The sequence below is a fragment of the Drosophila serrata genome, unplaced genomic scaffold (assembly GCF_035046125.1).
Source record: "Drosophila serrata isolate PLE 108 unplaced genomic scaffold, ASM3504612v1 contig_276, whole genome shotgun sequence".
Taxonomy (NCBI): domain Eukaryota; kingdom Metazoa; phylum Arthropoda; class Insecta; order Diptera; family Drosophilidae; genus Drosophila; species Drosophila serrata.
This window is the reverse complement of record NW_028257174.1, coordinates 6,062,541-6,089,749: the sequence shown is the minus strand read 5'-3', so window position 1 is coordinate 6,089,749 and position 27,209 is coordinate 6,062,541. Positions and strand designations below refer to the sequence as shown.

The 27,209-nt window shown below is 32.3% G+C and overlaps 1 protein-coding gene and 1 long non-coding RNA gene across 11 annotated transcripts in view; one reads left to right on the top strand and one right to left on the bottom strand.

Annotated features, from left to right (window-relative positions):
- Nucleotides 1-27,209, bottom strand: part of raskol (Ras GTPase-activating protein raskol) — a 55,765-nt gene that overhangs the window by 24,774 nt on the left and 3,782 nt on the right. For 3 of the 10 annotated variants that reach the window (XM_086835772.1, XM_086835774.1, XM_086835776.1), the window contains exon 1: nucleotides 12,297-12,405. Coding sequence is in view for 4 of the 10 variants with exons in the window: in XM_020948899.2 (XP_020804558.2) it covers nucleotides 14,623-14,806; nucleotides 15,168-15,194; nucleotides 15,466-15,578 (324 nt within the window). In the remaining 6 variants the exon portion in view is untranslated. Of the gene's footprint in view, nucleotides 1-12,288; nucleotides 12,406-14,622; nucleotides 14,807-15,167; nucleotides 15,195-15,465; nucleotides 15,579-27,209 lie in introns of those variants that run through there. The other 7 variants (XM_086835771.1, XM_020948901.2, XM_086835775.1 and 4 more) reach the window with 3 other exon arrangements.
- LOC147643258 (uncharacterized) lies at nucleotides 13,400-14,598 on the top strand. Its single transcript, XR_015272346.1, has 2 exons — nucleotides 13,400-13,536; nucleotides 13,770-14,598. It is a non-coding gene; the product is annotated as an uncharacterized LOC147643258 (long non-coding RNA).

Sequence of the window (27,209 nt, the reverse complement as noted above, 5' to 3'; positions counted from 1 at the left end):
GAAAGTGAATATTTTAAGCTTAGTTATGAGAGATTTTCTATACAATCCTATAATTTAATTGCAAACTGCAAGGGTATATAAACTTTGTTAATTGCAAAATGCAGAGTAGATTTGTGAATACATCGATGGTACTACCAATATTATCGATAAAGCGACTACAAAGCGTCAAGGTAAAGGCTTAAAGAACCATAACATATGCTCAGAGTTAAAGCAGAGGCGCCGGAAGGCACCGAGGTCACCAGGTCATAGAGAACCGAGTGTAAAGTTGCAAAGAACAATAACACAGAGCTCACAGTAGTGATAAATGATTATAAACTGGTCACAACACACACACAGGTAACACTTGCATTTTCTTTCTATATAAATATATACTATATACCAAGAAATCAGATGATTTTCCTACATTTCTTTTAATAACATATTAAACAAGTTCTTGCATTGCATAAATATTTCTCAGCTTAAAAATATTATAGGAACCCAGAAGAAGTTTAACCATATTTTAAGAAGTTAACAACAAATAAAATAAAATTTCCTATAAACATTTATATAAAAATATTAAAGTTAACTCATACATATATATATTTAACTTTATATCCCCAACTTCCTTATGTCACTCATTAAAAGTTTTTAAGACCGTTTCAAGTTGCGAATATTTTCACAAGCCTGAAAACTGGCCAAAGATCAAGTTAAGCTCAACTCCCCATTCATAAGAAGTTTTGCTGGGAATTCTTCGTTGGTGTTATTATTCTAATTCTTTTCTTTTTCTTCAGTTTTTTTTTGGCACATTATAATTCCATAGAAGTCTGCATAGAACGACGCCGAGGAGAGCGTTCCAAGGTCCCACACACACAATTGCTAGGAGTAGCCAAAGCTCATTAGGTTTATGGCTAATATATATTATAATGAGTATCGCTTTATAATAAGCACTCCCCGGTTACGTGGGAAACTTTCCATCTATTCATCTTTTGTCGCATAGAACATGATGGCGATGGCAGCAGCAGCAGCAGAGCGCAACCGGTGATCGCACTTACAGTTCGTTATGCAAGTCAAGAGACACTCGAAGAAAAACTAACCAAAGTCCTTAGTTTACAGATACATTCATTTATCAGATTGTTTATAAAAATTCAAAGTTCTTAGAGCCTGAGACTAGTCCAGACAGTGCAACGAAGTGCCACAAGATTGCCTTGGGTTTGCTCAGAGTTTGAATTTTAGATACAGAAACCAAGATACAGAAAGGTTAATAATATTTCCAACATTCCAAAGATTTTCCCCACAGATACAGAGATTTTCTCTCAGTGCAATTGCTGGCTTTCATGGACAATGGGGCAATAGAGAAAAATAAAAGGGCCGAGGGCAGTGTAGATACATATGTACGTACATACACCGGTCCCCTAGGTCATTTCCCTTTGGCGCAAAACAGTTGAGAGATCAGATACAACAACTACAGTAGCAGCAACAACACCAACAGTAAGAAAGACTCCAACAATAACAACAACACCAACACCATTCAACAACAACGGCATAAATAAGGCAAAAAGGCAAAGATCTTAGATTTCTATTATGGCATTTCTTTCATCTTCTCTGTCGTTCTTTTTTTCGCATCCATGTATCTATGTGTACCCCTCGTGTCTTCATCAACATTTTTTTATTTTCTCCTATTTTTTGTTGTATTTATTTCTCTTATTTTTTTCATTTACCCAGCAAACGGCGAATTGAAGTCGCGGCGTAATTGACGTTAGTGATGAGATCAAAATGGACCACAATGATTGCGGCGATAATTGCGCCACAGACGAACAAACCAAACATATCTGTATGTTTAAGTATATATGTATGTATATATTCTCTTTGAGCCACGCACAGAAGAATGATAAAATGTCTGAGAGAAGATGAAGATCCCCCAGATTCCAGATCCAAAGAGTTAAGGGGAGAGAGAGGCTGAGGAAATACTCGGAAGAATCAACTGACACTAAAAACAATGTAACTCAATGAAGGAAAGGAGAAGGAGGTTGAGGTGGAGTTGGAGAAATGCAACGACTTCTGAATGACCTTGCTTTTAAAGACAAACAACAAGTTGACGAAGGAATTAAAGGGGATCTAAACTTAATTATTTTAAAACTTGATAGAGGGAGTAATACTTATACCTTTGCAAGGGTATTATTATTTTAGTCAGAAGACTCAAAAGCTATTTCAAAAACTCAAAAACTATTTCCGACCCCATAAATTATATATATTCCTGATCAGCATAAAAAGCCGAATCGATTTAGCTGTCTTTGAAAGAAAAAAAAATTTATAAATTTTTTTCAAATTTTATAAGGGGTTACATCGTTAAAATTTGTCAAAAAATTCAACCAAAAATTTAAATTTTTTTAATTTTAAATTTTTTAAGCAGATTTGTTTGCCTTATTAAAACTAGCACAGAACAGCAATCCGATTGGAAATGAATACATTTTTGGCTTAGTTATGACCGATTTCCTTTGCAAGAGTTTTTAAAATTCGGGTTCCCAACGGTTATTATAATTTTTATCCATCATATATTACATTAGGTTTTTAAAGCTCCTTATGACAAATACAATTCTTTTTGAAATCCTTAATAAATCCTTGGGAGAATACGATTCCTGTTTGCTTTGCATTGATCTTAAAATTCTCAAGGTGTTCTAGAGCTCAAGGGATTCAGAAGCTAAGTTTTTAAAATAAGTTATTTTAAACGAAAGAAGCTTGAAAATTCCATAGAATTTTACATATTGAACAAGCATAAGACAGCTTTAAGAAATCTTGAAGAAATCTTAAACAAATCTTCTTTCGATAGAATACAAAAAGACAAGTGTATACTCTAATTCTTTCTCTGTGTTCTTTGTAGCTGCGTCTACACATGGCCAATACGGGCGTGAGGTGGCTTTTTCTTTTTTATTTTTTTATATATTTTTTTAAGAGGGGTAACTGGAGGTAATGAGGGGGCGGTTGTGTCTGTGGTATTGCCTTTTGTGTGATTCATTCAGAACAACAATGATGATGATGATTGCAAACTACAGTACATACAAGTACATATGTATATATACTGTCTAAAGAGTGGACCAGGTCAGGGAGGGTTTTTCGGGGGGAGGCAAATTGTTGTTATTGTTGTTGTTGTGGTCGTTGATCCACAGTCAAATTAAATTACCAACAACAGCAACAAAAAAAAGTGAAATTGTTGTTTCTCTCCAACGTCGTCCGGTTGTCATTGAAGGCACGTTTTCGTATTTTCAACGGATATTCGCGGTTTCTCATTTGAAGTGATCATTGGATAAAAGAGGATTTGTAGAAGGGGGCTTAATACATAAAAAACCCAATCGTAGGGAGTTCACATCTATATATAAATATATATACATATATATAGAATGGGAACAAGATCTTTGTATCAAAGATCTAAGCAGAAAACTTGCCCAGTCGTGGGATAATCTAATTCCCAAAAAAATAAGAGCAACAAAATATTCAGTTCTTCCCTTGAACTCTTTGGGTTCTTGGGTTTCATTTCACATTATTAACTCAATTGGGTTTTTCAGTGTTTTATTTATAGGGAGAAAGAAGGAATCTAATAGCTATAGAACAATTTTATAGAGGTTCAATTGGTATTATTTGTATATCATTACAAAAAGAGCTGATTATTTTATAAATTAATCATATTTTTCTTGAAAATTAATGGCTTAAAACATCAAAGAACTATTAATATCTTAAGCCCAGCTTAAGACATTTTTCTAAGACTTTAATCACTAATTACAGTACTTGATCACCGTTAGAACTTCAGCTTAAGCCACTTTCCTCAAACCCTTCATAAAAAATTATACACAACAAAAAATATGTATAAAAAAGAATATGAAAGAACTTCCAACATATGGAGACAACGCAATTTTCACACGATGAACTCAAGTCGCAAGTCGTAGTAGCCCCCAGTTTTCCTCATTTCCCCATTTCCCTTTAAATCTAAGCTCCCCCCTTTTCTAGCCCTCATATTCGTGTCAACATGTGTTGTTGTGTTGCACATATTATGTAAATTGTTTGCTGGGCAAAAAAACAGAGAGAAAAAATAAGAAAGCAAAAAGAAACAGCAGCAACCTCATTGTCTTAGTGCACAGAAAGAAACTTAATAAGTACTCTAATATTTTCTTATTAAAAGTAGAAACAACTGTAGAGGCTTTACTACTGGTTTAGATAGTTTTTTCAAACCTTAAATGTTTTAAAAGTTGTTAGGGAAATAATACTTTAGTTTCCATTTTAGGAGCTATAAAATTCTGAAGGGTTTCGTTCGGCATTATATTATCATATTTTGTTTAGATTTAGATTGAGATATATAATTAAGTACTATAGATGATTTAAAACTTTACAGATACTTGTGAAATGCTTGATAAATTCTACAAAAAATTGTTTCAATTATTAATTTATTCATTTATCATGATTATTATACTATTATTACTGTTATCTGTTAATATTCCTTAAAATTCCCAAGGTATTCTGGTGCTGGAGAAGTGTTTCCCAAAGCTAAGTTAATTTCATAGAAAAGTAGGATGAAATCTAATAAATAATTAACTATTAATATCTCTATAAAATCCCATTATTTTATAGATTTTTCTTCGTGTAACTCCCCTAACCCCCTGTAGTCTGCCCCTCTGGGAAGCCCCAATCTTCTTGGCCAAGTAGCGCCCAATGGGGCCATCTCCAGCAGACAGACCGGCCAACACACAACATTGTTGGCCATGTTGAAATACATAAAGCAATTTTAACTGTTTTAATGCCAAGAGCTGTGTGAACTTGTTGCTAGCGCAGTTTTTCCCTCACTTTTTTTTGTTTTGTTTAGTTGTTCATGCGATTATTTTTCCAATCTTTCTCCTTATATATAGTTTTTTTTTCGTTTTTTGCTAAATTTATCACACAGACATGAAGAGAGAGAGCGAAAGAGCTTTGGAAAACTTTGTGTATATTTTTGGAAATGATTTCAAACGCATCTCAAGGTGCGAAATAAACAAATTTCTCGCTCGATGTAAACAAATCAAAAGCGTTCAAAATATAAACAAATGAAAAACAAAAATCGAGAACGAGATCGGTGTTTACATGCCCTGCCAAAGTAACAACAAATAGAGCCAAAAAAAAGATATATATATATATATATTCGTGTTCCCCCAACCGATAAGTAAAAGGTGCTTTATAGTGAAATATGCAAAATATTTGTAACCAATTTATATCGAAATTTGATTGTAATTTGTTAATTTTAGCATTACTTCTTTAGTCATAATAATAATAATATAAAATAATATCAACTACTTATGTTTGTGAACAACGAAATAGGAAAAGAACAAAGAATCGATAGATATCGATATTTTCCAGTTCTACAGATTGTTCATCATCTTTCTTAGATTGAAGGAAAAAATAGAAGGGACAAGTAGTCCAAGCCTTTGATGTTTTTATAAGCACTCTTCGAATTTAATTAATAGATATTGGTGGTTTTAATTACAGCAAAAAGAAAAAATCAAAGATTTAAATTATAAATATCTGTGAATTTTCAGCTGTAAAATATCTTATACTTTCTCAGATTAAATCAAAATAAGGGGAAATAAGTAAAAATCAAAGCATTCGATAAATATAGATGTTACCACTCATCAAAAAGTTAAGTTAGTAAGAAATATATATAATATTAAAGCAAAAAATCTATAAAATAAGCAAGCATATAAAGTATAACTTGATAAGTGTGCTTAATTCCCTGTTTGAGTTTGGCTTCTTCTATATGTTTTATTTTCTTCGTTTGTTGGCCCTAATTTAAGCCTTTCAAATTAGATGAAATGATCCATCATCATCTGCTTTATCACTCATCTAGGCCCAAAGAGGAGGAGAGCGATTAGGCTGCTCTGCCTTCCACTTGAGTTCGCTTGATTATACAATCGCCTTAATTTGATGTTTTGCCGGCAATTGCCATATCTTTTAAGCATTATCCAGCACTATATCCCACATAGCCATATCCATGTCGGATCGGGGCGTGTCCCGGGCCACAGAAAACCGAATGATTATCGTGCATCCATTCCAGCAAACACATCTGGACATATGTATGTACATTTGTACATATATGCGAGTGCGATGGATGACGACATCTCTCGGATGTGTGGCAATCCATGAACGGACAAGTGGAAGATACAGCTGCAGATACATATCGAGATACGGATACGCAAAATGCCAGACGGACGACTGACTGACTGACTGACTGAATGAATGAATGACTGACTGAATGAATGACTGACTGAACTGAACTGACTGATAGATAGATGGATTTATGACATATGAATTACTAACTGTGCCGCCGCATTGCTAATTGTTGGTGCTTTTTGCCACAATTATGACTCAAATTAAATAATTTCAACACAATTAACGGAAATGCAAAATAAAATAATAATAATAATAAAAAAATTAGTAAACACAAACCAAAAGAATGTAAAAGAAAGGCAGCTAAGACCACACTATATAGCATCATTTTCTTATAGAAAATTAATAGAAAATCATGTAAAACAAATTAAATATATTTAATAAATAATCAAGAAAATAAACTAATTTCAGAAAGCCAAAGTTTATATACTCAATATAAAATTATAATATAATATAATAATATTATAATATATGTCAGAATTTCGTGTTTAGTTTTAAGAAAATCGGAATACTAGTTAATATAACTGCCAGAGAAACGGTTGTTAAATGTAGAGGATCAGTAAGTATCTTTTAACAGTAAGTATCTATGACCAGTAATTAACTATGATCAGTAAGTATCAATGAACAGTAAGTATCTATAATCAGTAAGTATCAATGTACATCAAAAAACTATGAACAGTAAGTATCTATGATCAGTAAGTATGTATGTATGATCAGTTACTAATTTTGAACTCTAGTAAACAATGACTTGCAACTTTTGTAACACAACACGTATCCGAGACTTGGCCGGGAGAAGTCACTTCGTTCCGGGGAGGTTAAAACTAGTTGGGAATCATAGGCACAGATGTGCGAAATTTGTTTTGGAATAAAGAACAAGCTATTTGAATGAAACTATGGAGTTATTCTTGTATATAATTATACCATTATATAAGTCGGAGCATGGCGAATCGGTGGACTATATATATACCTATTTATAGCTCACATAGGAACAATCGGACGATTTATAGAACTATGATCATTAATTAACTATGACCAAAAATTAACTATGATCAGTAATTAACTATGACCAGTAAGTAACTATGATCAGTAAGTATCTTTGAACATTAAGTAACTATGATCAGTAAGTATCTATGACTAGTAAGTATCTATGACTAGTAAGTAACTATACTCAGTAAGTATGTATGACCAGTAATTATCTTCGAACACTAACAAACAATGACTTGCAACTTTTGTAACACAACACGTATCCGAGACTTGGTCGGGAGAAGGCACTTCGTTCCGGGGATGTTAAAACTAGTTGGGAATCATAAGCACAGATGTGCGAGATTTGTTTTGGAACAAAGAGCAAGCTTTTTTAATAAAACTATGCAGTTTTTCTTGTATATAATTATACTATTATATAAGTCGGAGCATGGGGAATTGGTGGATTATATATAAACATATATATAGCTGCCATAGGAACGATCAGAAAATTTTAAGAAAAAATAATTATAACTAGTCCAGTTTTCAACAGATTTTCATCAAATTTGATATATAGCTAATAATATTTATCCAGAATTTTGTTTTGTTTTTGTTTTATGAAAATCGAACTTCTATATCATATAGTTGGCATACAAACGATCGTTAAAAATAATAGGAAAATGCAAAATAGTGAATGTATAGGTGAATGAATCGTTACAATCTTCTCAATAACATTATAATATCATTGCAAGTTAAAAAATTTCCTTACAAGAATAAATAATCTTTCTGTTTATTGAAATTTAATTCTTTGTCTTTTTTTTAAGCTAGAACGATACGAAAAAAACGTGGTCATTTCCCCCAATTAATTGCTTCCTCGCTTTGTTCATTATTAATTGCAGTGCATTTGGTCAAGTCACTTTACCCTGGCAAAAAAAAATAAAAACGTTGGCCAAAACCAGAGCCAAAGCAAGTAGATACAAAAAAATAAGAGAGAAAAAAACAATTTTCAAGCGTCCGCCGCCCATTGCAATGCATTTTAATTTGACTTTAACTATTTGCGCATATAATTAACAGCAGCAGCAGTCGCAATAGCTGGAAATACACTGCAACAAAATAATTGACTGCTGTGAAAATGAGGTAAAGATTTGTGGCCTTAAAATTGGGCAACATGTTGATAGTTTTATAGATTTTCTAGCATGTTATTAATTTGAAATCTGGTATTAAATATATTAATTTTATTACATGTTATTTTAATATATTTTCCATGTAGAAATGTCAGCTTAACTGGGGCTTTGAAAGGGGGATTGCATTGTCTGGCAATTTCACCCGCAACAATGAGATACAGATACAGATACAGATACAGATACAATATATGCGAGCATCTCATGGGTTAGGCTCCAACAACTACAAACAGTGGCTTGTTCACAATAATAACTCAAAAAGTGGAGAGCTTTTTTGTGACATGTGCCACCCCTTTTGAGACACCAGGGGCGTAGTCTAAAAATATTTGATTAAAAATTAAAGTTTTTAGGGGTTTATTACAGAACTATATTATATTTTTAACAGTTTTAAGCTGTATTTAAATTATTGAAATAAGATCTACTATAAAATCAAATCACCTACAGTTAGAGCCCCCTTTTGGGGCCACCCCTGACTCCATTCAAGCAATGCAAATATACAAAGCTTTTGTTTCCATGAACTCTGCGAACAAACAGCTCAACTATGGAGGGAGGAGAGAAACACATCGCTGGGAGAAAAACTGGGAGAAAAACTGAGAAATAACCAGAGAAAGAGGAGCAGCTAACTTTGGGCTGACAACAAAGCAAAGAGAAGGGCGGCAAACAAAACAAAAAAAAATGGGAAACAAAGTGTTGTAAATGCTAAAGATCTCCACACAAAAAAACAGAAAATATATATAAGAAACCAAGGAGATCATCGCAAACAATTACAGACACTCGCACAAACAACAACTCCCTTGTTGTAACAGTGCTCAACAAAAGATGATTGCCACAAATTTGATCGACTGCTGTGAAAAGCAGCAACTAAAAGTGATCAACATTTACGTTTGCCAACACAACGAGATAAATAACAACAATTACAAGGAAATCCTCGTTTCCCCATGATATAACCTCACAAGTCTTACGTCCAAGTTGAAAATACTTTGATGTATTAATGAGCAAAAAGCATATAGTTTTTAGTTTTTTTGAGCAGAAAGCAATATTTTTGTTAATTTTACAAGGCCAAGCTGATATTAGGTAGTAATATTTACTTGCTTAGTTTTAATTTATTTTAAAAGTAATGTTTAGAAACAAAGCGACCGAGATATATAGTTATTATATCTTTATAAAGTAGGAATTAACCTTTAAGAACTTTATTTGTATAGAACCAAAGTGCCCATAATTTCCCCTCTGAGGTACAGGATTTGCCAGTGTGACCTTATCTACATAATAAAGCATTTTATCCTTAAGAAGTGTAATTAATTATCTACATAATTAAAGAAATTTATCTACAGTTACCTACTGAATAATGATTTTAAAACTGAATTTTTAAATCTTTACATTTTGTATATCAAAAACACTTTTCAATCAATTAAAGTATGCTCTATTTAAGGGTATTGACAAGCTGTTAACCTCCCAATCAGTAAAGATACATAAATTTTAGCAACCAGTGGACATTTTTGACAGGCAGCAATTGCCTCAAATTAAATATCACAACTGAGAAGCAAACTATAAACTATATATAGTAAACAATTGAGAAGAATATAGACAAAAAATTAAAGAGGGCTAGCAAAATGAATCAAAATGAAACTCGAATGCTATTTTTAAAAAGCGTTTCCACCAAACGTCTGTTTGTTGCAAATTGTTATTGTTGTTGCAGTTGTTCTTGGCGCTGCATAATCCAACATCTAGTACAATATGTATATAGTACAGATATACACAACACTCGCACACACGGTTTTAAGTAGATGCATGTGTATAAATAAAATGTGGGTCATGTGCATCAAATTATTTAATTGGTGTCAATTGGCATTGGATTTTTTTCTTCTCTTTTCGCTATCGTCTCGATTTTCTTGGCTTTTCTTTTCGATTTCCGTTAAGCCGTTACTCGATGTTGTTGGTGTTGTTTAAGCCGGGCTTAACACCTTTGTGTTGCATTGATTGAACAAAAAAGAAACATGTAAATCACAAGAAAATGCACTTGGGAAAATGTTGTAAGAAATTGCTCAAAAAACTTATTGAAGAAGTCATAGAACTTTTCTATATAATCTATTATAATAACATCTAACCTTGTTAAGAAATTCTCTTCTATAAATTTCTAATTGTTTTATTTTAACTTCATTTTAGAAAGCAATAAATATATTTTTTAAAAGAAATCTTGTCTGATGAGTCTTGAAAATTGAAACTATACTCTATATTATGCTCTTTTAATATAAAAATAAACAAATGAATACAAATGCCACCTTTCATCTATCAAATATCACATCTTAATCAAAACTTTGGCATAATTTATTTGTTATAATAACCCAACAATGGTTTTATCAATATAGTTAATATGGATCTCTGGCTAAGAAAGAGTTTCACCCCAAAGAAACTATAAATTTCACTACCTTCTCCTTTCCATCAACTCGTTTTGCAGAAAATGCATTCAAGAAATTTGAATTTGAACCTGCCATTATGTGTGTCAACGGCTTGTGATTGCGGCAATAACAACGCATTAACAACAGGTAACAAACACTTGGCCAGAAGCTCCCCTAACTACCAATCCAACCACCCCCACTCCCCCCTCGACCTGTAGCCACAGCCGTGTGTGTCCCACATGCTTCAATACCAAAACAGGCAGAACAAAAGAAATTAAATTAAAAAAAAAGAAACAACAAGAAGAAAAGGCGGCGGCTAATCCGGATACGATTATGGCCGTAAACGGTTTACAGTAAAAAAAAAAAAGAAAAGCCAAAAAAACACAACTTTCCGGTGTCCCTTAAAACGGTGTCAAGCGCTCATTTCCCTAATTTAGTTTACATTTTTTTTATTTTGTCAGCTTCTTGTTTCCTTTTTCTTTTTGCCTCATTTTGGTGGCTTTTTCTTTGGCCACAAAAAGTAGAGAGAGAAAAAAAACAGATAACTGAAACCAAAAACCGTTCATGAAACGCACCCAAAGCCATTGCTAAATATTAAGAATATCCAAGTATACGATATATTATTGATATAATATTGAAATATTCAAGATCATTTTGTACTAAATATTATAAGATTTCGTTTTTCTACATTAAATATATATATTTGTGCTATTATTGGTTAAGGAATATAATAATTTATTTTATTTTAAAATCGATAAATATCTATATTTTGAACTGAATGATTACATCAGATATATTTCATATTATCATTCATATTAAATGGCAATAAAAAATGAATTCTTTTGGTCTAAGATTGAAAGATTGAAAATTATGTATTTGAAATACTTAAAATTGAAATATTTAAAATTGAACGATTTAAAATTGAAATATATAAAATACTGCTAATAAATCGATTTCCAAAGGCGATACTTTTTTCAGAAAATATTGGAAAAAATAATTCTCTTGTAAACTGTTCAAAGTTTTAAAGATTCCCTAAGAAAGCGACTCATTTGTTTTATTGCACATATTTATCTGCTATATTTATATAGCTTAATAATGATTATAATGGTGATGATGATGAGCCATGACAGATTGCGGGGGCGGGGCTTTCTAGGGGGTGAGGGAGGGACATTGGGGTTTTGCACTCGCAAAGATTTTGTTTTTCCTTTGTAGTTGTTCAGTTTTTCCCTTATATATATATAATTTTTTTTCTTGTTGTTTTCCTTTTAGTATTTTCACGATTTTCACATTCTGTTTGTTTTTGTTTGCATTTATTTTTAGAACATTTTCGAATTCGCAACGCTCAACGCACACGCACAAATACAAACGCGGCCCGCATAGTTTTGGCATGTTTTTCTTAGCCATTTTCCATGCCCACGATTTTCACTGAACAAAAAAAATGTATATGCAAAGAAACTTGAAAAAAAGTAACGTTTATTTTTTGATATATTTTGTATTAGTTGGACGTCTGCTTTTCGCTGCTTTTGTTATTGTTTAGCCAGGCCAGTCAGCTGTGACAACAAAACAGAAATTGTAACGAAAGGCGTTACCAACGAACCGAACACGGGAGCGATTTGAACAACCGCCTGCGCCGGAAGCTTAAAAACGACAGAAAAACCAGGCAGAAACGGCCAGTCAGACAGAAACCAGAAAATCAGACAGAGACCGAGACGGCCAGAAAAACCGAAAGCAACAGGGTTGCCTGGTTAGCTTCGTTCAAGCTAGATCTTTGACCATGGGACAAGTTTATGGAAATTTGTGAATAGTTTATAGGCTTAATTCTAACATATTCTGGAAATAATTGCATTCGTAACATTAAGAATTTATTTTAGCAGAAAAATATATTTATTTATTTATTATACGACGTGTTTTTTTAAATTATAATTTATAATTTTTTCCATTTTATCAACCCCTAAATTTTCTCACATTTCCTGCCTTTTTTAATTACCAAAATATGTTATTTTTTTTAGAAAAAATGTGTATAATTCATAATATTTACCACATTTTAGCTTATTTTTAATCAGAATCTAGCTTATACGGGTGACAGCACTGGAAAACAGAGAAACGGCAACAAACATGAAACAGCAACAACACGCGATGGCGTGAAACGAAACGGAACGGAAGGGAAACGGAACGAGGTTGAACGGAACGAAATGAAACGAGACGAGGCAAAGACACACACGCACAGGGAAAAAAAAAAAACATGCGCAACGGCGTCGAAAGGTCACTCGGCGTCAGCTGTGTTGCCTCCCCACTAATGCACAGTGGGATATGAATTATTTAAACTAATATAAATAATAATACAACAAAATATATATATAGTAGTAAGAGTATTAGAAATATTCAAATAGTTAATTATATAGATTGAAAGAAAAGAAAAGATTTATATACTTTTTAAATACTGAAGTTGATAGTTTAAAAACATTTGAGTTGGCTTTTTTCAATATCGAAATAAATACAAAACATCTTTTGTAAATAGGAATTTCATTAATATAAAAATTATTTGCTTATTATTATTATTATTTATTATTTTCTTTATTTATTTTCTTTACGTTTTCTAGCTAGATCATTAACTTGACCCAGTGTGCACTCTCTTTCTTTCTCTTGCTTTTCCCACTCTCCCACTGTCATTAAGACCCCACTCTTCCATTCTCTGACACTCTCTTGTCTTTTGACTGTCTCTCTCAAGGTGGGGGAGCTCCATTGATGGAACGTTTGGGCAAGTGGAACAAACAGAGAAGAACCAGAGAGGAAGTGAAAGATGAGGAAGTGAACAAGAAGAAAGGGGGTGGAGAGAGGTGAGTAAAGGGCGAAGAAAACATGCAAATGCATACCAAGAAATAAGTAAAAAGAATCAATCGATTTCCAAAATCTTAGGTTTTCGAAACTAATCAGGTTTAATTGGGATACATTTTATATAAAAGAACAAAGAACCTAACATTTTCCATCTGAAAAATGTATCTGTATCTTTTTATTGTGAAGAAACTAACTTTTACGATCTAAAAAATGTATCTTTGTATCTTTACGCTAGGCTTTTGACTGATCCCAGGTATCTCTGTAAGAACAGTATTGATTCTACACATTCTGAGACCCCAAAAACCACCAAAACGATCTCGAAATTGACGAAGGCATCGGCTGAGCCGGACGGCACCTTCCACATGATGGACCCAAAGCCACCCAAAACCACCTCGTCGTCGTCGTCGTCGTCGTACACCTCCCCCAATGGCTATTGTGCCTAATGCTCTGGCATGCGTGACGACAGCGTCGACGGCGGTACAAACAAATTTCCTGACTACTTTGCACACACACCACACACACACTCACACACCTCTTGATACGATCGAAAAGTGTTACGGACTCCCAGATACAACACAAATACAACACAAAAAAATTGCAATTAATGATGAGCACTGATGAGCTCGCCGCTTGCCGGTCGGTCAAATGCAATTAAAGCGCCGCTTGACCACACCAACAACAAAAAATAAAGAAAAAAATCCACCTGACGATCTATAATGTTATACAACACCCACATAATAATACTACAGAGTATAAAAGATTTGTTTCTATATGAAAGGGTTAATAAAGAAACCTCTTTCGAATCAGATTAGATATAAATATCTGGTAATATCAAATAATAACTAAATCATTAACTAAAATAAATACAAAACATTTTTTAAGGTTTTAAGAGCTCTAGGGATTTCTGAAGCATTTAAGAAGAAGATACTTTCAAAAATGTGTAGATATTATATGGATTATGTACAACTAAACACTTTAAAAGGTATCTATTATATTCTTTGAGTTGAGTTTTGCAAAACTAGAACTTTCCCAAATATTTTAAAACATCTGTAGTTGTAGTATCTTATATATGGAATATACAAACTCACCTAGTTCTGTGTAGAGCGTTGTATTCAGAACGAAATCATTGATACCGCTCATACCGCCAGTGCAGGAATCCGAATCCTCATTCTCCTCCGCCAGCGTGGGCGGACCGTCCCATAAAGCCCTTACAGGACGACGGACGCGGTCCAAGCGAACCCGTGGAATGTCCTCGTAGCAAACATCACCCAGCTGGAGATCAATAACGGTAAGTAATTAGTTATAAAATTTATAAATTTTATAAATTTTTATAAATACTTTAATATTTATTATATAATATACCACAGAAATCTCTAAAGGCTTTACAGGACTAAAGATTTCTGTGACACTCCTGCTAATTGCTTCAATTTCACTTGTTACAGATCAAGAAAAATAGAACCCATTACTTTAAAATAATATAAAATATAATATTTATATACTATAATATATTTCTAATATAATAATATATATTATTTTAATTATTTTGATTTAATTAGGTCAAAGTGAAATTGTAGCATTATTTAAGAGAGTCTTCCTCTACACTAGACATTAAAATAGTATCTTCAAGACCCACCTCCTTTTTGGGCGTAGCCGGGAATATCTACAGGTTAGTAGTAGTAGCGTTTTGTTAACATCCAGATTGTTCAGTTAGCATTTATAGTTTTTTTTTTTGTATATAATGTTTTGTTTGTTAGCGATATACAGTGTGCAATGGTGAGAGACGGGAATAAATAGATAAATGTACACAAAGACGAGAGAATACAAAAGCCAAGTTTACATCAATTTATTTATACATATTATAAGTAGATATAGATATGGGTGTGTGTGAGTGTTAGTTCTATATTATATTATAGGTTTATGGCAATACTCACCGATATCTCCTCGCTGCAATAGGCAGTGAAATTCTGATCATCCTGCTGCAGGACACAGTACAAGGGACCCCAGGGCAGAGTTTTGATTAGGCGTGTGACTTCACCTTCGGTTTCTGTAAATTAAAAGAATAAATTTTATTAAATGAATTACATTTTTTGAGAAATTTGTAAAATTTAAAATTTGATTACTGCTCAGTAATATTTAAAACAAATAAAATTAATAGAAGTTAAGCTGTTTGCTTCGCTTTTTCTACATATCTCTGTGGCGCCATCTGCCAGATATCGTTGGAAAGTACTTTCAAAAAACTGCTGCCTGCTTTTTGGCTTAACTTTTTACGCGTGGATTACATACGCATGTAAAAACCCACAACAACACTAAGAAAAATTAAATGTTTATAGGGTATTATAATTTCAGTCAGAAGACTCAAAAGCAATGAAGGAGTCGTTTCCGACCCTATAAGTCATATATATTCTTGATCAGCACGAAAAGCTGAATCGATCTAGCTATGTTCGGCAGAAAAATAAATTTTCGAAATTTTTTCTAAAAAATTAAGGGGTTACATCATTAAAATTAACATAAAAAATTGAAAAAAATTTTAATTATTTAAAATTTTAAATTGGGTATGCAGATTTATAAAGCGGATAAAAGCGAACATAGAAAATCATTCCGAATTAAAATAAATGCTTTTTTGGCTTAGTTATGAGTATTTTAAACTTTGATAAGTCAAAAAAATTGTCATATAAAAATATCAATAAATATCGATTCATAAAATGGGAACATTTTCAATTCCGGAGGATAGTTTCCATTTTTATTTGCTATAACTAAATTTATCTACTTTAAATGTTAATAAAATAAATATAAATGAGACCTAATGTTTATTTGTGTAAATTCATTTTTAGATACTTAAATAAAAACTTAGATAAATGGCAATTTAAGGGATTTTTTATTTATCGGAAAATATTTTAATATATATCCTCATCTTAATTTTCCAAAAGAGAATTAAAATATTAGCTAGGTTTTTCCGCCAGCTTTTGGAATAAACAAGAAGATGTGGCGCATGCGTGTTGCTAATTAACTGGATTTATGGATTTATGCATCCGCAACTGCAATTCCAATTGGAACTTTGGACTGCAAAAATGTGAAACTTGTGAAAATTGTATGCATTAGAATTTAGCAGCAGATGCAGATACTGCAGATACAGTAGCTAAAGCTGCAGATAGAGATATAGTATCTATAGCTCAGGGAGTTACAGAAAGAAAGAAGGAAGAAAACAAAAACAATGAGAATTGCTTAGCCAACTTGAACCGACTGTGTCTGTCCCTCTCCCGCACTTTGATTCAATCCCAGATTGTTTTTCCTCAGATTTATTTTTCTCCATTTTCCACTTTGCAGTTTGCGTGTCTAAGTTCTCAAAGTTCGTTTCACTCAGTTTGCGTCTTGCGTGCTTTCTCCTTCTTTCTCTCTTTATTGTTTTTTTTTCCTCTTTTAAATTTTTTCTGTTAATTTTTTCCTTTTTTTTGTTTTTTTTGCTTCTATGAGATAACAATGTGAGGCAGCAAGAATGGTTTTAATTTGGAGCCGATCTTGGCAAAGAGATGCGTGCGTGACACGCGGTAAGTGGAGTTATGCTAGTATAACACTTGATAAAATTGGACTGAAAGTGTGACCTTTCTTATTAACAAAAAAAATGTATAAAATAAGTAATAATATTTTTTAAAGCTGGCAATTTTTTTTTGCCAAAATCAAAGTTTAAAAATCTCATAACTAAGCCAAAAAAGCATTAATTTCAATTCGAAATGCTTTCATATGTTAGTTTTTATTAGGGTAATAAATCTGCATACTCAATTTAAAATTATAAAAATTTACAAATTTTGTCCATTTTTGAACAATTAAACGATGTAAACCCTTATAAAATTTTGTTAAAATTTACCAAAAATTTTTGTTCTTCTAAACATGGCTTAATCGACTCGGCTGTTGATGATGATCAAGAATATATATGATTTATAGGGTCGGAAATGACTCCTTCACAGATTAAAATTATATTTTTCTCTGCAAGATTCTTGAAATTGTCATTTTTGTTTGATAACTTCTTTTTTTTTGGGGCAATCAAAGTTTAAAAAATTCATAACTAAGCCAAAATTCTTTAATGGCTAGATGGATTCTCCTGCTGATGGTGATCAAGAATATATATGATTTATAGGGTCGGAAATGACTCCTTCATTGCATTATAAGCTTCTGATTCAAGGTATAATAACAAAATATTTGAAAATTCAAATATTGGGGAAAAATCCTTTCTTATTAAATATATATATATAATCACTATCATAAACTATAATATTTATCATCTCTAAGAAGTACGCATGATAATAAGTGCCCTTCATCCTACTCATCCTACTCTTTTCCTTTTTATCTATCTAAACTCAAGTCCCAAAAGCATACACTAGAAGAAAATGCTTAAAAAAGTTCTATAATACATTAATATCGTATACTTTTTAAGCTTAAGATTGTAAATAACATTTTCAAATGTCTGTTTACGATTGTTTTAATCGAACTTTCTTGGTATCTATTACTGACATTTTTTTCCAGTGCTTTTGAAGTCTAACTTTGAGCTCACGACTCGCTCGCTCCGTCGTTGAGTGCCTTCTATTATTTTTATTTTTTATTCTGCACTTTTTTTTACCTATTTAAGCAGCAAAATTATTTCACATACAAAGCGAGCGTAGCTTTTTCAAGTCCGGCGCCGTCTGTCCATTTAACATAAATATTGTAAGTAATTGTGAAGACTACAACAACAGCAGCAAGAGTACAACAACAACTTCAACTACAACAGCAGTACAACAACAATTACAACAACACCATTAAGTGAAGCGATGACGTCGAAGTCAGTTGCTCAGCAAGTTTGCTTTAATAATTTATTTTTTTTTGTTATTTTTGTTTTCTGTAACGTTCGTTGTCCGTTTGTTTCTTTATAATAAATTTTCTCATTTTATTGTTGTTCTTCGCTCTCTTTTATACTGTATTTTATATATATATATATATATATATGTGTATTTTTTTGTGCCTTTTGCATAAGAATTTCTCGCTTTTTGAGTTCTCGAGTTCAATGCACTGTGTCAGCGATTTTTCCATCTGCACATGAGGCAACAGGTGGCCGGGACAGGGGGACGAGGGGGTGGGGCAGGGGCACCTGGTTGGTCAATGGGAGGAAAAACCGAAGCAGAAGCAAAAATAGCCATCAAACAGCTGGCATTTGAGCGTGAAAAACGTGGAAAAAATACAGAAAAAAGCAAGGAAAAACTAGGGTATTTTAAGTTTTGTCGCTCTAGGCATTAAAAAGGGTATTATTTATGTAGTGTGTGTTTCCCTTTTAATTATAATATTTCATTCATTATTATTTTGATTTATTTTTAGGCTTAATAGAGATTTTAGAGGTGCTAAAAACAATTTAAATTGGTTTTAGTTGAGCTATAAATATTAAGAACTTTTAAACAGGTATTATTTCTACCTCTGTCTTCTTATATATATATATTTTTAAGTATATATAATATATAGCCAAGAGATATTCGAACAATTTGTGTATTATCTTTGCGCCGCCGTGCATTTCCCATTGGCATGCACAAAATGTATAAGAAGTATCTGAGGGTTGCCAAGATAAGATACAAACCGACAGATTCAATTTCAACTTGCATCTCATGAATGTCGAATAAATAATACAGTGCGTTTCATAGCTGTAGAGAGACAGCGGCAGAGAGAGAGAGAGCTATACCCTAATTGCCTGCAATTAGGCAAAATAGTTTCTAACAATACAAAAATTAGCATGTTAAATTAACCCAACAATCAGCTCAGTTCTCAAGATGTTAAGTGCGTTTCAAGTTCATTAATTCCATAGAATTAAGCATATATTATTCGGTATAATACCAGTCATAATCCATATTCAAATACTCAACTCAAAGTCCAAGTATGCAAATGTGACTTAATGCCTGACTACTTCCCACAATTAATCATTGGAGTTACACAAAAAGAAACCACAAAGACGGTTTAAAACAGTTAAAAACTTGTTAATTAAAACAAAAGAATTCTGGATAATCAAAGAATGATTAAATGTTGAAAACAATAATGACTTAATTAAATGATTAAATACCAGAGAAAATGACTCAAATCAAGACTGTTAAGTGAAATCGATTGGAAAAGTAATCACAAGTTTTTCACATTAAAACAAAGTTCCAGGAGTGAGATATAGGAAAACCAGTCATTCCAGAACTCTTTTAATTAATTTTTCTCTCCCTTTTAATTTTTCTGTAATTTACCAATTACATTTATATAATTTTTTTCTAGGCTGCAATGATAGGTTAATTGAAATTATCTTTGTGAAAACCTCTCGCTTCTATACATATATAATTTTTCAACTGCATTATTCCCACTTTTCAATTTGTTATCAAAGCTCATAATTAATGACATCATCATGGGATCTTGTATTAATTCCCATTAATTATCAGGGGATTTTTTTATAATAAATATAAATGAATATCAAAACTAGATTTATATATTTAATTAATATGTATTAAAAGCTCATTATTCTGACACATAAATCATAATGTCTCTATAGAATAAGAGAGCCTGAAGAAAAAAGTGGAAAAACCCATTGCATAAAAATTGAATTATTAAATGTTAAAGGCGCAACGAAAAGACATTGCCAATTAAAACTAATTTAAAGTAATTTATGCTCTGCGTCATCTGTGCCTTAACGTGTGGGTGTCTCCTCACCAAGGAGGGGAGTCTCTTCTTCCAGGGGGGATGGGTGCATGGAGGGTAAGTGGGGGGAGGGGTTAACATCAAGGGGAGGGTGTCGAATTGGGCGGATGATGACTTTTCCGCTGAAGATTGTGGTGCGTCGGTTCTTTGGTTTTCCCTTGTCCATTGTCGCCTCAACGCCATTTAAAACCACACAGAAGAAATAGATGTGTTTTGTGGTTGCTGTTGTCTTTTGTTCGCTGTCGCTTTTGGGGCGTGGCCCACACGCCTCTGCAGTACACTCAGCAAAAAGATGTGTCTTTGAGAATAATCACCACGAAAACTTAAAGGGTTGTAGGAATGAGAGTAGAAGAATTGCAACTTCAAATGTAACTTTGTTTGAAGAATCTAACTGTCTTTCTTTTTCTTTGACTCGCTTTCTTTAGCTTTCTGTCTTAAAAAAATATATATAATATATGTATAAAGTTTAATTTATTTAGTTTATCTGAAGTATAAAAACTATTCAAAATTTAACTCCAAAGACTATGCTTAAAGAAATTAACTGTCCTTTTATCTCTCTCACTCTCTCTCTGCCCTCCTCTTTGTCCACCCCTCTTTCTCTCCTCTTCTCTATCTCCACTACTCTCTCGCCTTCTCTTTCTCTACTACTTTCTCTACTTCTCTCTCTCTCTCTTTCTCTCTCTACTACTCTTTCTCCTTCTCTTTCTCTACTACTTTCTCCCCTTCTTTCTGCTCTTTCTCTCTCTCCTTTCTCACTCTCACAAATTACAAGAATTAAAAAGAAAAGTCTTAAAGAAGTTTTAAAGAAGTCCGAAGATAACTTAAGAAGAATTAAACTTAGAAGACTATGTTTAAAGAATCTAACTGTCATTCGTTCTCCCTACCATTTATTATATATGATATTATTCTATATGTCTTATATTATTAAGGAAACTTTTGATCTAAAATCAGCGTTTCTTACAAAAAAAAAGAATAGAAGAATTGGTAAGAGAATTCTTAAAGAAAGGTAATAAAATACCCTATAACTAGTAAACAAAAATTATGTAAAATTTTCAAAAGAATCTATAACTTAAAAAACCTATTAGTTTCCAAACCCAACTTTATTTCGTTAATATTTTATAAGGAAATATTTTTCAAAGACTAGGAAATCAACGAAATCAAATCTTAAAACCTGCACAAGCTCTTCTAATGGTTTTTCGAATATTTTTCTAAATAAAAAAACCTATAGTAAATATTTCTCAAAGTTCATGAAACAAGGAATCAGCTTGAGCTAATTTTAATCAATTTTTTCTTTGAGTGCAACTGTGGCAACTATTGCTTCCGCATGCTGCAGCTGTCCCACATCATCTTCAACGCGGCGGCTTCGGTGGTGGCGGCACAACTTCCCTGAATCCCTCTAAACAACATGTTGCATTTTGGGCGGTGACCCGCCCCGACCCAAATGCATATATAAATATATATTCCTATACTATACGATACTATACTATATATATATTTGTTTGCTTATACATATGTTTGTCTAGATGTCGTTATGGCACGCAATCCCGACACAAGTCGTTGCGTAAACGAACGAACAAACGCATTTAATTAGGTTTATGGGAAATATGCGAAACGTTCGAAATAAAAAAAAATCACAAATACAAACAAAAACATATGAAAAAAAAGCACACAACTCTGGTCGTTCCACTTCTTTTTGTTGTTTTATTTTTCTGCCAACAATCTCAAAGCAAACAATGCAGAATTATAGCATAACTTGGATTTCGCATCATGTAATAGTTGCCTGACGAGGCGACCTGCTTGCATTATTTGATTTGTCAATTCATTTATAGATTTATTTCTCTTTCTTTTCTCTATCTTTATCTTTCCCTCTCTATCTTTGTTGCTTCTTCGGTCTTCAGTCAACACAGTCTTCTACGACTTCTTCAAAGTCTGTGAAGTCTTCAAAGTCTGTGGCGTCTTCTCTGGCACTTGGTTGGAGAAGCTGCCACAGTTTCTCCAAATATAAGTTATATTAGGGGGTTTTTTACTGCCTCAAATCTGTTAATTTTTGTTTGAAAACCTTGAGATTTTAAAGTTTTTATTGTATATTTAAGTTACTTAAGCTGTAAGGCTCTTCAAGATATAATAAACCATTTACTTGTTAATTTGTAAACCAAAAACAAGAGTAGTGGCATTATTTAATCTCTAAAAAATTGTTATATATTATATCAAAAAACATCAATACCATCTTGATATTTAAGACAAATAAATTATACAAGTGTAGAATATATTTAAGACAATTAAATTATAAAAATGTAGAACAAAGAATAAATAAGTAGCCATTGATTGGTTAAATAAATAACCCTAAACAGGTGAAGTATCATTATTTTGCCTAAAAACATCGGATTATTTTCTATTAAAAAGCTCACAATTTTTAATTTTAACTTTATGTATTAGTTACTCAAATTTTAAGGTTTCCCAAGAAATTATTAACTATTTATTTGTTAACTGTTTAACCCAAAAATAGGCGTAGTATCATTATTTTATATAAAAAATGCACTTTCTTTGTTACCTTTTAGATGGTTAAGCTCTTGAAACCCCCCTTAATATTTAATTCAATTAATTTATAATAATTGTAGGAGAAAGAAGAACCTATTAATTATTGATTGGTTAAGCAAATAACTTTCAAATAGGCGTACTATCCTTATTTTAACCCACAAAATTTGTTGATTTTTAGAACCCCCTTTAAATGTACGCCCCTGACATATGTCAATAAGTTTGTATGTCTGTCTTTCTGTCTTTGTTTGCGTTGTGTCTGGTATTATTTTGGGGGCACACGCGATCTCTTCTTTATTTATGTTGAGCTCTCTTTTGACAGGCTTTGATTCAGTGCTATTTCCGAATTTAATTTGATTTTTTCTTCAGTCAAAGAGTGACTAAAATTAGACCTAATATAAAACACAATACTCTTTACAAATTAAATAGCAAGTTCTATGTAAGATAAAAACCATCAAAGTGCTTGTAGATCTGGTTCCTTTAACAAAAAGTGAGGAGTTTGTTAATTTCATATTTAAGCCTTGCCAGAAATATACAATTATGTTTACATTTCTTAATCATAACTGATATTCGATAATCAATTTCCTGCCCGATTCCAGCGATTCTTTGTTTCCCATTTAATCGAATTTCACAAAAGGAAAAGGGGAAGGGTTTTCATTTCAGCAAAAGTGAAGAAATAATAAATAAATACCTGAAGCAACGACACTGAAATCTAAATAAAAATCAAAGCAAGTTTCAAGTCCCAGAAGAGGAGACATCACTTGGCGTTCTGGCTTTGTGCGAATTCCTTCAAAGTTTTCTTTCTTATTCTTTTGTTAAACAAACAAACAAAACAAAAAAATGTGTTTACATATTCCCCGACATCGGTCCCGGATATATGTGTATATATTTTCTGATATGAGCCGTATTGTGGAATGAACAAGTGTTTTGGCATCCCGAAAAAAACAAAAACGAAACACAAAAAATATGATTCAATTCGCATTTCTTTCTCTCCATGGGAACCTAGATTGTGAGGAGTTCCATCTGGTTTTTAGTGTTTTTCTTATTTTAGTTTTTTTTGTGATTGTTTTTGTTATTTTCTAAATACTGGTACTGGTACTGGTTGAAACGGGTTTTCTTTCACCAAAAGTTTCCCTTTTGTTTCAGGCGGCAAATGTGTTAATCTGTTCAGAGTTCGATTTGCTAAAAGCCCAAACGAAAACAGAAAATAAATAAAAAGCCGGCTTTCTGGTCTTTCCCCCCTCCCGAAAAACACACACTCTATAGAGAGAGAGGTGTGTGTGTGTGTGTGTGTGTGTTGTGTTGAGGAAAAAGTGAATTTTTTCATAGAAAGTTGTTGGGCAACATTTGCAACGACAACAACGACAACAACGACTGCGACGACAACGCATTCGATACTTGAAAATAGAAAATTGTAGTAACTTCCACATCTCTTCCTGTCCACCTGTCCACCTGCCCACCTGTACCCAAACCCCCCCCGAAATGTCTGGCTGATACCTGTGTCCACCAGTAAATCCAGCCAGTTTATGTCCATGTTTCACTTTCTAGCAGATGCAGTGGGTCAAGCTCTCTCAAGATGGTCAAGATGGATTGCAATTGGAAAGGTTTTCCTCAAACGAAAGTCTGTTTCTTCTTGTTTATTGGGGATCAATGAACTCCTTTGGGTTAACAATTTGTTAATGTTTTTCTGGCTTTCAAGGGGTTAAGTATTTATGGTTTAAATATATTTTAAGAGAAGAAGATTCCTTTATAGTCTTGTTCTTAATATTTCTGATAAATTCTTAACTGTTTAAATACAACATTTTCATGCTAGGTAACTATTAAAAATATATCTTTCATGTTTTTATATTTTAAAAGGTTCACGAATTTATTTATGTTAAGTATTTATTGTTCTTAATATATATCTTTATAGAAGAAGTCCCTGTTATAGTCAAATTCTTAAAATTTCTGATTAATTCTAAGCTTTTTAAATATTAAAATATCTATGAACAGTAATTAAATGTGATCAGTAATTAACTGTGATCAGAAAGTATCTATGAGCAGTACGTATCAATGAATATTAAGTTACTATGATCGGTAAACAACTATAATCAATAATTAACTGTGATCAGTAATTAACTTTGAACAGTAAGTATCTATGACTAGTAAGTATGTATGATCAGCTACTAACTTTGAACACTAATAAACAATAACTTGCAACTTTTGAAACACAACACGTATCCGAGACTTGGCTGGGAGAAGACACTTTGTTCCGGGGAGGTTAGAACCAATTGAGAATCATAAACACAGATGTGCAAGATTTGTTTTGGAACAAATTTAAGCTATTTACATGGAACTATGGAATTAGTTTTCTATATAATTTTACTATTATGTAATTCAGAGCATGGCGAATCGGTGGACTATATATATCTATATATATAGCTGCCATAGGAACGATCGGAAAATTTTAAGAAAAAATAATTATAACGTTTTGAGTTTTCAATAGATTTTTATCAAATTTGACACATAGCCACAATATATTAAACTAGAATTTTGTGTAAAATTTTCTGATAATCGGATTACTATATCATATAGCTGCCACACAAAAGATCGTCAAGAAGAGATGAAAATGTTTAGTCTAGTTCTTTATTTATTTATTTATCACAAATTCTAATCTCTTTAAATATATAATTTCAAATTCTTCATAATACATTTCTGTAAATATTTCTTAATTTTAAAACTTGAAAATTATCTAGAATAACTGCAATATTTCACTTGCAAAGTTCTGGTAAATTCTTCTTAATAAACCGAGACATAAATGTATCTGACAGATGCATTTTTTTTCTTGTTCAACTTCATAACCCATACAAATCGAACAACAACAAGTGCAGTGCGACAAAAGTGTGTCAGCAGCGACAAAAGCTAAGCTTTCGGCCAAGTTAATGACGGCATCAACTCGCCCCGCCATCATTTATCGTTCTTCTCCCTCGTCTTGGCCAGCTCCTCCTTGCATTTGCATTTAAGAGGGTACAGTAGAGGCATGGTTAAAGGGGAATTTTTAAGAGGAATTTGTAGTTTAATAATATATAATATACTTCTTGAGAGATTTCAAATCTCTAGCACTTTGTTCTAGCCCTAAAAATTGTCATTTTCATTCAAGAAATTCAAGAAATAATAAAAAGGGATGACTTTCTTAAGGTACAAATTACTATTTCTCAAATTATCTATATTCATTTTAATTTAATTAACTCAAATTACTTTCTTTTCTATATATTTCCCAATATAAACATTTCCTTCTATTATTACCCATTTATTTTTAGCCAATATTTACTGTAACAACTAACAACCGACCAAATAAAAAGGCAGCTACAACACGAAACATGACAGAAATGATGTCAAGCCAGCGGGCTAACACGAAGGCAACAACTCGGACATGGACAACAACGACAACAACAACAACCACAACAACAATTACAACAACATCAACAACTACAACAACAGGAACACCAACCAGCATATGGATCGAACCTGTATGATTTGTTCTCGCCTCTATAAACATACATATATGTATATATACACTGGACAAAATGGAATAAATATTAAAGATAGACTTTAATTTATTTTTTTAAATGGAAATGTATGCTTCAAGTTGAAAAATATTAATAAATAAGGAAGGAAACAAACCTCCGAAGCCAAAGTAAATATATATTTTTAAAGTTTGCAATTGAACTTAGGATCGAAACAGAAATCGATCATAACTAAGCTTTAAACATTCGGTTTTTTTTAAATTGATATTTTTATATGACAAATTATGATTTAAAAAACTCATAACTTAGCCAAAAAAGCATTAATTTCAATTCGGAAAGCAGTCCTATGTTAGTTTTTAGTGGGGTAATAAATCTGCATACTCAAATAAAAATTTAAAAAAATTTAATTTTTTAACAATTTTTAAGATAAAATAATATAATAATAATTTTGAAAAAAAAAAATTCAAAATTTTTTTTCTTAAAAAATGGGTAAATCGATTCAGCTTTTCATGCTGATCAAGAATATATATGGATTATAGGGTCGGAACTGACTCCTTCACTGCGTTTTAAGCTTCTAACTAATAGTAAAATACCCTGCAATTACTAATAATTGTGGTAATATTTTTATAAAAATGCTATAAAGTCTTGGGCAGCACTGCTTAAAAGCAAATAATCTTATTATTAACAACTTTAAATATTTCCTGAGATAAAAAGATACAAATATATTGACAAATATATATAAAAAAAACCGTTTACAGCAAACTAAAAACCATAACAGCTTTAAATTAAATATACCAAAAACAAGTCACAGTGTATCTGTGCCTGTGTAGTGGTGCGTATCTATGTGTTTGCTTGCCATTTGAGGTGGTTTTTGTAGGTGGGTTAAAATCAATGCAAGAGAAGACGATACACAAAGACACATCGGGGCAGAGACAAAGACGATGGAAGCC